This window comes from Protopterus annectens, chromosome 2.part1 (assembly GCF_019279795.1).
Source record: "Protopterus annectens isolate FY-2018-M chromosome 2.part1, PAN1.0, whole genome shotgun sequence".
Lineage (NCBI taxonomy): Eukaryota > Metazoa > Chordata > Ceratodontiformes > Protopteridae > Protopterus > Protopterus annectens.
In genome coordinates this window covers 288710336-288724759 of record NC_056729.1, presented here as the reverse complement: position 1 = coordinate 288724759, position 14424 = coordinate 288710336, and the positions used below count along the sequence as shown (strand labels likewise).

At 35.9% G+C, this 14424-nt stretch overlaps 1 protein-coding gene across 4 annotated transcripts in view; it reads right to left on the bottom strand.

The window, feature by feature from the left end:
• The window catches only part of CFI (complement factor I), a 790564-nt gene that overhangs the window by 156747 nt on the left and 619393 nt on the right, over positions 1-14424 (bottom strand). For all 4 annotated transcript variants that reach the window (XM_044062133.1, XM_044062135.1, XM_044062134.1 and 1 more), the window contains one exon: positions 1895-2001. In XM_044062133.1, coding sequence (XP_043918068.1) covers positions 1895-2001 — 107 coding nt within the window. The remainder of the gene's footprint in view (positions 1-1894; positions 2002-14424) is intronic.

The following is a 14424-nucleotide window of genomic DNA, read 5'->3' as shown; positions in this document are numbered from 1 at the left end:
TTGACCTTTTTTTTCATGACATACTTGTCATGGCTTAGTGGTAAATCACTTTGTCTATGGTGTGCAGGGTCCTGGGTTCGAGTCTTGCAGAGGCTGTTTATTTTTTTGGGAGGTTGGCATAATGAGTAAGATACTTGCCTTACAGACACAAGGTACAGGGTTTGATTGTCACAATTTTTTACATGGAGGTTGGCATAATGGTTAAGGTGTTTACCTTACAAGCATAAGGTGCAGGGTTTGATTCTCACATGGGGTAATTGGTTAGGCTGAAAATGGCCCACAAGGGCAGTTAGCCTAGTACTAATCTATGAACCTAATCTATGAATCTATTTGTCTGAAAATATCTCACAACTTGAGTGATCTCAGAGAGTCATAACTACAAACATCAGTGGCTTCAAAAATCTTCATCAAGAGAGACTGGCAGCACTTTCCCTGCACTCATTCAGTACAGATTCCTCTTGGGGATCTTTGGCTAGCCTCTAGACCCATGAAGTTCCAACCATATATGTCCTCCTTCGTAGAACTAATGGTACCTCAAATCTTTAGTTAAAAGAATTAAACCTTCCTCAGCAGGTAAATAAGATATGTTGGCATGATAAATTCATATTGTAACATATTTTTTACCTCTGGAACAAAGTCCACTACATGTCAAGCAGAGTGGCACCCTTGCCACCTACAAGGTAAGCCTAGATAATTGGATGGGTAGCCTCAGATTCCCCCCTAGTGTATTTTGTCTTGCCCTCCTTGAGGCTAGAGGGAACTGTTGAATAGTTTTCTTTTGCCTAGACTTGAAATGGTTTGCCCACTGATTGCCTTGTACTTACCTGTGAACCTAATGAGGCATATTAAATTTTACATATAAGCTGACAGAAGGCCTTTACCTAGTGAATGGCCTACACAGGAGCCTTGGGCAAATGTTGAGTGAAATATCTTAGTTGCATAGAGTAGAACAGATCTTTTGACCTCAGAGATCTATTTCAGGATTTTAATAAGGTATGAAATAAAGTAGGTTAAGTTATTCATTATTTGTGAACGCAAACAATATCTTAAAAAGAAAAAAATAATATTTATTTAGGGATGGTGCTTCCTTTTAAGTTATGTAATGTTGATGAATTTGTGATGGGAAGCATATTGATTACAAGCACCCTTAACAAGAAAGACAGTAAACAATAAAAAGACACCAGCACAATTTTCCTGACAGTTGATTTTGTCAGCAAACCCATTCAGAAGTTGCACAGATGTGCTGGTTTTGATCCTTGTCATAAAGTAATCAATAACTAAGCTTGGAAACAAACATCAGTCAGTCACTGGAGCTAAGCCCTAACAAGAACCACAACTGACAAATGCAGGTTAAGGGAGAAATCTCAAGAAGAGTCTTTAGGATCTCAAACCCTTTAAACAAAGTGTTGATTGCACACTCAGAACTAAACATGAATGCTGACTACATTTTAAGCATGTACTTTCATGTGAGCTTATATGCATTTTTCTGTTGTGATTCAAATAGTCTCATTCTATTACAAGTATATTTCATTATTATTATTATTATGGGGATGTAGCCAGAAGTTCAAAGTGATATGCCAAGCGTTCATATTACTACCCATTCAGAAGTGTTATTAGAGTTTGTTGCAAAGCAGTTTCTTGCTTACTTGTATCCTTATGCTAAATATATGTTTGTGTGCACGTGTGTGTGTGTGTGTGTGTGTGTGTGTGTGTGTGTGTGTGTGTGTGTGTGTGTGTGTGTGTCTGTCTGTCTGTGTCTGTGTGTGTGATTGTGTGTGTGTGAATGTGTGGTACTTAGTGTCCTAAGATGGGTAAAATTTTATTTCTCTAAAAATGTATATCATGTTTAGTATAGAACATGCTTGGTTAGACCCATATATCATCACTTTCTTACCTCTGAAGCCTCATCACCTCCATACAGTCTTTTTCTTCTTGTAGGTGTGGCATTATTGAAGAGTCCACACTGAACTGTTGTAAGATTACGCAGTGCAGCAATTCTTTCTATATAAAAGGAAAAAAGTTACAGTTAATTGCAGGCTATAATTTCCAGTGACATTTGCTTCTTGCTTATAGAGTTAGCAAACAAATCAAATGTTATAAGCTTAGAATTTCCTAATACATTGGACAATAGTAAGGAGCTACTTTCTTTATGCTCATGACAGCAAACAAAAACTTTTAAGATAGTAGAATCTCAAGATCCTAGGCTATTCTATAACAGTAGTTAATCAGTATGCAAATGAAACTGAGTTGCTGATGATCTTCTGATCACTTTTATTGTGAGTACTTTTTTATTTAAGGATCTTGGTGTCTAAATCAACTCTTAAGTGAATTTTAAAGATAATGCTTCAGTGGTCATATCTAAAGTCCTAAAAGTATATGGTCAATTTTTCAGAAGTTTTCATTCCAGTTCATCTGCTTTACATAAAATTGTAACATGTTAAACCAATTTTTGAGTCAGAAGTTATGCTTTGCTCCTCTTCTAAGGGTAATCTAATTTTTCTCAAGGGAGTGCAAAGAAAATTTATTTAACTGCCTACATGATGTTCAAGGTCTTAACTATTCCGACAGACTTCAATTATTTGTGTTATTTTCCATTAAGTACCAGTTTATAAAAGACAGGTTATGCCTAGTATTCAAAACTTTATACGATGAAGAATTAAGAAAATTTGCTGGCTTTGGAGTTAACTTATTCTGAAAGATTGTTAGCAAACATCAATCTTTGTTACTGTCTTGATTTTTGTAGAATCGTAAAATACGTCAAAGTTACTTCTTACAATGTTGCTCACTAATGAAATAAACTCCCAATTCAAATATGTAACTTCAACAACAGGAATGCATTTAACATGTCACTAGATTCTTGGGTTAGCTATTTAGCCTACTCTATAAATGTGAAGTCTTTGTTCTAAAATTACCTTTGGGCTAAACACAGGTATACCCTGTAGTAGGTAAAATGAACTACATGGATATTAGCCAAATGGTGGTATATCTGATGTGCAACATACGCAGTGACTCACACAGCCCATGAGATTATATGTTCATATAGAAGATTTCTAAACAGCATATAAAAGTAATTTCTGAGTCTTGCTGGAGGCAAAGCAGACATCCTTTGATAGTGAGTTTTTGGTTATAGGCTGCATAATGGTATCACATAAAAGAAAGCTGTTGCCATTTTATTGATTTAGGCCATTTGTTTGTCAGCAGGAAATATACATTTTACATTGCTCCAAGTGCATGCTGCAACTAGATGACAAATACAAGATGATCTGCAAGATACGGCCAGATGAAAAGAGCAAACTAAGCTGCCAGACAAAAAAAGTCTTTATGTTTAAAGTTCTATGTAGTGAACAGATTTATAATTCCACCTGCTGCCCCAATTCATATAACGATTACAGACTACAGACTTTAGCCCTCACACCATTGCGTTCAGTATCTGAATGTGCAACATAATCAGTAGTAACAGTTTGATTCCCACCAGTGATACCCACTTAAAAGAATATATGGTTAATGCATTGTTGCTTTGTGTAATAGCTAAGACCTATGCAACTCAACACTGCACTTATAATTTCTGGCACAACAAAATTTTACCCACCTCTGAATGAGTCCAGTGACTTTCAATTCAACCTTACCAAAATTAACTGAAACCTGACGATAATTATTTTGCACACATATACACACACACACATACACGCACACACACACACACACACACACACACACACACACACACACACACACACACACACACACACACACATCCACAATATTTTAAATAATTTTTTATAATAGGCATACATCATGATTCTCCATCACCAATTCCCTCCTTCCCAACTTTAAGGTACACAGTCAACTGTTAGTCAAAACTAACAAAACAAAAATACACTTTAGTATTTAGCCTTAAAATAAGTCAACCTTCAAGTATTCAGATGGAAGCAATTAATTTTGAGCTGTCACTCTTCCAATGACAGATGCCACAAAGTTCAGTACACATGTAAACCGCATAAACCCTTAAGCTAATTAATAAAACATTAGTAACAAGCTTTCTAAGCTGAATATTTATTTTATTTGACATTTGTATACCAGAAAAGTCCAACTGCATTATATGTACTCATTTTCAGCAGAGGCCTGGGGAGAAAAGTTTCAATAATAGAAAATAGTCACATAAGACAATGCATTTATGCATTAGAATTTCACTTTACAGTACAGTTTTCATAAGACAGAGAAATTCATTTCAATGGAATTTCGCTTTATGTTATACTGAATTTAGAAGGGCAACAGGCATTCATTTTAAGGAAGAGTCTTAATGAGCACACGTTTTAAAGTACAATGTGATTTGTATATTAATGATTAGATAGTAAACTATAGGTTAGAGCATATAGTATAGAATAAAGTATGAGGTAAGGGTAGTGTGATAATGGACATTTATTAGTAGTATAGAATAAGTGAAAAGGTGAGATGGGAAACAGAAATAGAAAAGATGGGAGTAGAAATATAACAGTATTTAAGTGAGGAGAGAGTAGAACAATGAAAAACATGGGACATAAAAGTTAGTAGGAGAAAGTTTGTAAAATTGGATAGAAGAATGGGATAGGGAGTGGGGTATAGGTGCAGAAGATGATATTTTAGTCAGGTTTAGAATGGGGCAAAACCATATTTTGATGAAATATTCTTTTAAAGTTTGTTTGAAAGCTGAAATATTGGGGATGGCTCTATCATTACTCATAAGGTGTTCCATAATTTGGCCACTGAGTGTGAGCAGATGCTTTGTCATACTGTTTTGTTAGGTTTATGGACTAACAGTAATTCCTTGTCTTCTGACCTTAGGAACCTTGTGGGTATATAGCTTCTGAGAAACGAAGTAATGGGTGAGCAGGCAGTAAGTGTGTGTATAATTATGCACATAGTTATGAGTTATAACTGAGATGGTGTGGACGTTTAAGCCAAATGAGTGACTGAGTGACAGCACTGTGATGAGATTTATGGGTTGTATTGTTTGCAAACTTAGAAATTTTATTATAACATTGCTCAAGTTTTAAGTTTAGTAAGATGTTGACGTGTGAGAAATGGAGAGCCATATAAAAGTATAGGTAACAAGTAGGTGGTGACTAAGGTAATTATAGTACATATGTTTAAAACATGTTTATGTGTATACAGCATCCCTAATTTCTCATATGAAAAACATATTTAAGTTTGTAATCTATTATGACACCTAACAATTTTGTATGGGAAACTACTTTGATTATGCTACTATTCTGGGCAAGGATTGTAAAATTATTTTTTGGTTGAGTAAGTGTTTTAGTGGTAAATAGGAGGAGTTTTATTTTCTTAGGGTTGTGCAAAACCTGGAAATTGCTCAGCAAAATTCAATAGAGATGAAAGATTCTTGTGTTAAGCTTTGAAAGTTTGTGTTAAACTGTAAAAAGACTGTTTGCAGAACCAATTATGGTAGAGTCATTGGCATACTGAATTAAGAAACCTTGGTGGGATGAAGTATGAAGATTGTTGATGAAAATATTAAAAAGTAGGAGGCCAAGAATAGAGCCTAAAGGAGCACCTGTGGTATTGGGTAGAAAAGGTGAGAAAGAACCTTGCCATTTTACAGCTTGCTGTCTGGTAGAAAAGGAGGAGAAGAGGCCTACATTAGAAAGTTGATATAGAAGTTTTGAGTGGGAAACTGTATGAATACCTTAGATAAGTCTAGAAATAATGGCCAGGCACATTTGTCAGAGTTTTTTTCCTGCTTACAGTTTCCATGCGGGAAAGCAATGCAGCTATTGTATTATGGGCTGGCCGAAAGCCACTTTGAACTGGTGTTAGAGAGTGATTTTATCAGTGGTATGTATGGAGTTGCATGTGGACACATTCTTCTAATAGCTTAGAAAGCGGGAGAGAATGCAAGTTAGGTGATAGATACTTTATTGGAATTTACTTAGATATGTGATGGAATTTCTTCATTTATGAAGAATAATGATAAATTACTTTTTCCATAGCATTGGTATGTATAATTCTGTGATGGATCTGTTGGTTGGTATACAAATTGAAAGCATTATGGCTTAAGCAGCAAGCTTAAGATATTCTGAGGGAAGGCTATCTGCTGAATCAGAGCAAAGTTTCAGTTTTTCTAGAAGTTTTTTTTTTTTGTATAAGGATGGTTGGTACTGGTTGCAGTGTAAAAATTGAACAATTTGTGGTGATGACTTGATATGGCTTAGAAGTAAAATAGGATGAATTAATTGCACATTGTGAGGTTGGTATAGTTATTTTATTAGTTGTAGACATTGATAGGGAGGAAGAGGGTGATTGACTTGAAATTAAGTTGGTTATGTTTTCAATAAAAAAGTATTAAATATGACAGCAGCTTGAAGTGGAAATTTGTCTGGACAGGGCTCAGGCTCTTTTTTAATTCCTGAATTAAGCAGTGAATATGTTGATGACCAAAATTTTTAGGGGGTATTTTGTAGTTGTTCTGTAGTTGTGTAAGGAAACTTTTTTATTTTATGTACTAGTTTTTTTGACCTAATTATGGAGATGCCTAAAGGTCTGTAGTTGAAAATTGGATTTGTTATTTAACAATTCTTTCCATGCTTTGTCTTGGTCACCAATTAGTTATTTGCTTATCTATATAGCAATGGAATGTGGTTATATTTGATTCTTCTTTTATAAAGGGGTGTTACCCTATTAAGAGTACTTAGAAATGTTTTAAAGTAGTTTACTGTGCCATCTAGTGATAACGTTTTTTAAGGTTGACCATTTCATGGATTTTAGCATGTTAATGAATCAGTACTGGTTGAAATTTGTTAAGTTGCAAGTCATTTTATAGTGTTGATCTTTGGATATATGTGTAATCATTCTGTGGGTCTAGGCTGGAAGATGGTCAGTTAGAATATTTTGGTGAGTATCTGATTGGTATTTTTATTATATCTTGTTGATGAAGACAGTAGCTGAGAAAAGCTGAAGAGGTTTATACTAGCTGTTAATAATTCTGATGTTAGGTTTTCTCATTTAATATTCACATCAACTAAGATAATAGTTTCATAGGCAATAGTGTTGGATATCCATTGTAAGATATCTTTGAGTAAAGGTTTATTTTGACTTAGGTGATGTACAATATAGCAATGCAAACTATTTGTAGAACACTTATTTTCCAAGTAAATGTGCACACAGTAAAATACTTGTAAAAGAAGTTGAAAATAAAACACTGAAAAGACAGCAAAGTGTTAGCAAAAATGCCTAACATTTAAACTAGAAACTATCTGGATAAATATATGCTGTACCTTGCTGGTTCTTAATTTTAAGCCCAATTGGGATTTTAGAGTCTTTAAAAGTAGTAGAGTTTGAAACCTCTCTAAGTGTATCCTCCAGCAAACTGAGAAGTAACTCTTGTTACTTTTTCAATTAACAGTCAGAACCAATTATTTATAAGTGCGCAAACAGAAAATCCTAGGATTTGGTTTGCATTTTTGAAGATACCTTTCTTTTTTCCACAGTTACATATTTCTAGGGGTAGGTGTCTCAAGAAGCTTTTATCCAAATACGGCATAACCATATGACCTGCTTCAGAATCATCAAGAAGCACAGGGCTTGCACTGCTGATCCAGATAGTCAAAAGACTTAGTTTATCATAAAATTAATACATTTCCACTGTAGCAAATGTATAGTTATATGTAATTTTACACACTTTATTTTACATATCACACTTCATTGAAGAAGGCAAGTTCGTAATAACTTTATTTTGCTTCATTGCAGCTTTAGAACAACTTCTTACACATTTTTGCAAGAACAGAAATATGTTCCATCATTACTGCAATTCTTCTCACATTGGATAACTACAGAATTCCCAATCATGCATTTCAGTCCAGGTGACTCTTGTTGGGATATGTAGAGAGGGGTTAAAGACTAGCTTGACCTTGTAATTTTATTAGAGCATATGTTTAATGAATTAATTCTTCAATTACCTGCTGAATTTATTTGAGAGTTACAGGAGAGCTTGAGTCTATCATGACACTCAGTGGGAACAAGGAAGATAAACTAATCATAGATAAGACACCGGTCTGTCTAAGCAAACACACACACACACACACACACACACACACACACACACACACACACAAACACACACACACACATACAGACACACACACACACACACACACACACACACACACACACACACATACACACACATACACACACGCACACGCACACGCACACACACACACACACACACACACACACACACACACACACACCACATACAACATGTACATCTACTGCAATTTAGAGGATTATCAAGTCATAAAGGAAACTAAAGCATCTGGCTAACAGCCACACATGCAGATAACATGTACACCTCATACAGAAGGTATCCCAGCAGAGAACTGAACTTGAGAACCAAGCGCTATGAGACAGTAGTGTTAACTGTTGAATCACTATGCTAGCTGGCTACTTTTACAAAACATGAAAAAATCATTTTCTTCATTGCAGCTACCACTCTCATAAAATAAAGACATGTATATGTAATGGGGCCTGAAACAAAACTTTTGCTACCTTAAGCCCAAAATTTTAGCCTTCAATTAATTTCATTCCACTTCAGTTATTTTATGACTTGTAACTCTGATGTTGACCTCAAACAATTGCAATTAATAGTCATTAATAAAGACTTAAGCATACATTTTAAATTCCATTAACTGCAATTGAATCTAGAAAGTGTACCCTATTGAAATAAATTTTAACAGTGTTAATGCTGTCTGTTTAAATGTTTATGATAGCAACAGGACATTTATGAGGTGGCCAACTGTGCACCAATGTGCGATAGTCAATACATCACTTAGGTCATCCTGCGTGAAAGTGCCCTGATGTAATGTAACCTCATATTTGACTATGCAATTAAATAAGTACAGAAGTATAACCCACCAATATGAGAACAGTGGGGCACAAGTCTCCCTCCAAAAAATTAAGATCAGAGTCTATGTCTTTTAACCAGACAGAGAAGTCATCCAAAATGTTACCATCACAAGTGTCTTAGGTATGTTTTGTAATATAATGATGAAACATATACCGGCAGATGAGAGTACACATTTTTGCCATTACATTAAAAATAACATTATTGGCTTTATCTAGTTACCTTAAAAACTTGATCCAAAGTACTTAGTGGTACAACTCTCTGCCCTGTTTACTTGTAAGTTTGTATTAAGTATTGTACATTTAACTGTGCATTTTATCTCTGATATCTCAATATATTATATTGCTATTTGTTGTACCAGTTGTAAAAGTGTTTGTGGCTTTGGCCAGAGCTGTGGCCAAAAATGTACTATTATCAATTTACCTACTAAGTTAACAAATAAATAAAAAAAATAAACATATTTTGTTGTCCCATTATTTTACCATAACATCTTAAGGACAAAAATCTGAAAACATACAAACTACAGCCATATAAACCAAAAAGAAGGAGAAGTATAACATACAAAATTAAATTATAATAGATATGTAACATATTCACATATATAAAATTATAATCTAATACAGGCAAATATAATAAAACACCCAACAATTTCATAACAGAGAATGAAAATGTAGACTGAAAGTATGTGAACAATGGACTATTATAATTTCACAGTAATTCTATTAATGTGATATATAAAATGTAACTTATACTTGGTAATTAAGTCACATATTTATACTTATCCAGCATTTCAATGAGCTAATTATTGAAATCGTACACCAAAAAAGGATGAAACAATCTACAACCCATACTTTTGTCTTTTTTTAAATACTAGTAACTAGCTAATGTTGAATGCCCAAACCCATAAATTAATAAATAAATAAATAAATAAATAAAATGTAACTGTATATCAAAATAGACCAGGTATTGCCTTCCACAAAAAACATATAATCTGATCTATTTACTACCTTTTTCTACTGGTGGAAAGTAACAAATTTATAACACAAGAATGTATGGCCGCAAAAAGAATGATAAATAGTCCACTTATTCAGTGAGAAAGTCTGAATCCTAAAACTAGTTGTCTCCACATTCATAAAATGTTCATTCATATGATAACAAAACCATTACACCAAGGTACTGGAGAGGCTAACAGATTTCAGTAGACTTCACACTTCACACCTGTCTGTGCTCCAATAACTCAATAGCCTTTCCTTAGTAAAATAAATGCAAACCTAAAGCACTATTTTTTATTTAATCCCTTATCTACATATTCTAGAAATTATATATAAAAGTTAAAGATTGTGCTGAGATAGAATATTTTTTATTGACAAATATGTAACTGTATTAACATGTATTATCCAGCAGCCTGGTTAAAGGGATTAATAAAGAAATAGATTAGAAATATTCCATTGATGAGTTTGCTATGTTTTGGCTAACAGGTAGAATCTAAGATTCTAGGCCTCAAAAAAGTTGGACCTTAGAATGCCAACACTAAGTTTGAAGCTTAACCACACTATTGTTAACAAGCTTAATGCTACTATACTAAGCCTTGTGAAATGAGAAGTGCACATGTTCAGGGAAGACGTCACTGGTGAATACAAATGGAGTACACAGAATACTTTACAGCCACGAAATGAACAGGATTTGAAATGTTAACTACTACTGAAGGCCAGCTGTACTGAGATATCATGAAACTATTAAAAGTCTTAGCATTGCGACACAGTCGTTATCACAATAAACATTATTTAATATTTTCAGTACTTATCAATGTTTCAACATGAGAATTCCAACATAACTTATCAAATTAAATATCTAGTAATATGTTTCATAGTTTTAATATTTTAACAAAAGTATTTCAATATACATTTTTCGGATACTGAGGGAAGGGGATTTCGCACACACAATACAAAATATCATTTAAGCTCGAAAGCATGTCATGGGCTTTACAGGCTGTAATTCTGGAATAATTATCAAGCTTGGGTTGTAGTTTAAAGCCATGGAATAGGAAACAGATACTGGGGGTCAGGTATAAACACAACAATGCACCACTAGGGAAAAAATAACAAAGCAGCAACCATGGCTAGTAGGATGTTAGGCTACATCATTCCTGGGGCATAGATTATTAGAAAAACATTAATCTGCAACTGTATACATCAGTGGCAAGAGGTCAGCATGTGTATTGTGTCCAGGTTTAGAGACCTTATATGGGAATGGAACCAATGATGCTCAACAGAGTACAGAGGAAGATCACAATGGCAAGGTAAAAGGGACAAAATGGAAGTTGTATGAGAAGAAGCTACCAAAGCTGGAACTACTCTCCTTTGAATATAGAAAATAAAGTTGGGATATGATCTGGGTCTGTAAAACTATTACAGGATTTCAATATACTTTCAAGATTCTGAAACATCTCAACAATTCCAAACTGTTGGCTTGTAATTAAAGGTAAAAGGAAATTATATGTTGGAGAGCCCAAAAGTAAATACATCTGCTTTCACAGAAAACATTGGCAAATTATGCTACTGCACAGACATAAAGGTACAGCTTGAACAGTGGCATTCAGAATGCTTTTGAGCATTTGTCCATTTTGTAACACGGTCACTGATTGGTCTTTTGGCTTTTTGATTTACTTTATATTTTATGCCTCACTAGTTCAGACTTTTAATGATGCTGTCATTGTTGACTGTTACTAGCCTTTCATTTCATTACTGTTAACTGATCAGGTTTAAGTATTTAAAATGTCATTTTCTAAATATAAATGATACACTGATCTGTACCCCTGCAAGCTGACACTCGGGGCAGGTGCCCTGACAGTCCCACTCTTCTTATGGCTTTATGACATTGTGAAGTAAGTATGACAAAGGTGTTGATAATAACCTCTATTTTTCTACAGTTCCAACACTGCAAATAAGGCTCCACGTGTTTTAAATAAAAAATTACATTTCTTTGGATTTGCATAACAAGAGGAGTTCTAATCAAGCAGGGAAAATTCGAACTGCTTTACTTCAGCATAAGTGACAGAAACTCAGATTACTCTGTTTTCGGCATCGCAAATAACACAACTCAAACTGTTTCATTGCTGCATAATAAACAGAACAACTGATACTGCTTCTTTTCAGCACAGACAGGAACATATCATACAAACTTTTACTTCACTTACTACCTGCAAGTTCAATGTCTGTGGCACACAAGCTGGGATCTATAAAACAACCTCTTCTTGATATTCAGCATTTGATTCAGTGTGTTCTTCAAAGCAAGTACTTTACAGGCAGGATCTCAAGTCTACTTTCCATTCCTCGGAGAAAGATTTCAGATTCTACCATACATGAACTACACACTGAAAATTCCAGTACTGAGCAACTCCTTTCAAAGGCAGAAGCAAATCTCCACTTCTTAAGTCAAAAGTTCAGGTTTTACCTTTAACTACACATTTACAAAACCCACAACATGCACAGTAACCTATTGATTTACACTCAGGGTAACATGCTCTCCTTGCTAGCATCTGCTTGAAACTTTTATACTCTAATGGAACTTCAAAAAGAATTTGTGGCCACATCCTTCTTTAGACTGCTACAATTTCAAAATGCACTCCATCTATATTTATTTCACTTGATCTCAGCCAAAAGGCCTTGTAAATATGCCAAAAAGTAGTGATCACACAAAACTTATTTTTTTAATTTATGTCTTAGTTGACCAGTTAAGCCCACTGATCATAATTACATGCTCTTGCAAACCCTACATGTATTGGGTTCTACTGGTAAGATTCCTTCATAGGTTCATACGTAGGTACTAGGCTATCGGCCCTGGGGCCTATATAAGCCCAGCCAAAAATAAGTTCCCTGGCTTTGCCACCCAAGAAAGTTATTTTCCTGCACCCCTGTCTAGCAGAGCCACAGAAGTAATCCCCGGGGTGAATTTCCTATTTCCCATCCAGTTGTCGAGATTTTTCTTAAAGAGGGCTAATGAGGAGCTTTGCTTGATATGAATGGGTAGTCTGTTCCAGAACATGGGAAGTCTCTGGGACAGGAATCTATCCCTCCAGCATGTTCTGTTTATTATGGTGGCAAGGTTTAGGTCCCTGGAGCATGTGGCTCGGAGGGATTGGGGTTTCTTTAAGTGTAGCATGTCCAACAGATCTGGGTTTGACATGGCTTTGTATGTTAGGCAGAGGTCGTCTCTAAGTAGGCAACAAGTGACAGCGTAGAGCTGGAGTTTTTTGAGATGGTCTGCGTATGGCATCTGCTTGAGGCCAGTAATCCTCTTAGTGAGGTATTTCTGTGGCCTTTCTAGTTGTAGATGTCTTGTGAGGTACATGCCAATTGGGGTATTGTACTCTATAATTGGTCTGATGAGGGATGAGTAGAGAGGAACAATGACCTCTTTTTTCTGGAGGTGAACCCCGTTGTGATGAGGTGTGCCATGTAGAAGGATTTCCTGACTACTGTGGCAATGTGATTATCAAAGAAGAGACTACTGTCCACCTGTGTCCCAAGGTCTCTTATAACACTTTCGGTGTTTAGTAGGCTTCTGCCTATGTGGAAGTTCATGGGTACTGAGTTTTTCCCAAAGGGGATGACAATGCACTTCTTGGCATTGAGCTTGAGGCCATGACTTTGACACCAAGCATCAGTCTTAGGTGATTCTATTATGGCACCTAGTTTGCAGTCATCTGTGAACTTCATTAGCCAAAGACCTGCTGCATTAGCCTGGACTTCTGCGAAGTAGATGCCAAACAGGAGAGGACCCAGGAGTGAGACCTGTGGTACTCCACTTGTCACTGTTCTGAAGTTGGATTTGGAGTTGGCTATTTTCACTGTGTGGATTCTGTCAGTGAGCCAGTTGGCCACCCATTTTGTGATATAAGGATTAATGCCCAGTCTAGTGAGTTTATCTATAATTCCAGAGTGGGGTATGGTGTCGAAAGCCTTGGTGAGGTTAAGATAGGCTGTGTGCATCATGTTACTATCATCCACAGCTCTGGTGACTGATTCAAAGAATTCAGTCAGGTTTAGGAGACATGACCTACCTTTTACAAACTCAAACTGAGTGGGGTCCAGAGATTGGAGGTTACCTATGTCCTTGTTTATAAGCTCCAAGATGATATGTTCCATGGCCTTGCAGACCAGGCTTGTCAGGCTAATGGTGCGGTAGTTCCCAGGATCTGTGGTGGTGCTCCCTTTGTGGAGTGGGATAACCATCATTGTGCGCCATTCAGTAGGCACAAAGCCTGATGAGAGGCTATAATTGAACATAGTACTTAAGTGGGGTGCCAGTTCATTCTGTAGTTAGTGCAGAACACAACCTGGGATGTTGTCAGGTCCCATGGATGTTGTGTTCTTGGCTTTGGAGATTGCAGTCTTTAGTTATGCAGCCAAGATTACAGGGGCTTTGCATTCTTCCCGTATAGTGATAGTCCCTTTGGGGGGTGGGGGTGGGGGTAAAATTTGCACTGAACCTAGCTGCCAAATTGTTGGCAATATCAGTTGGCT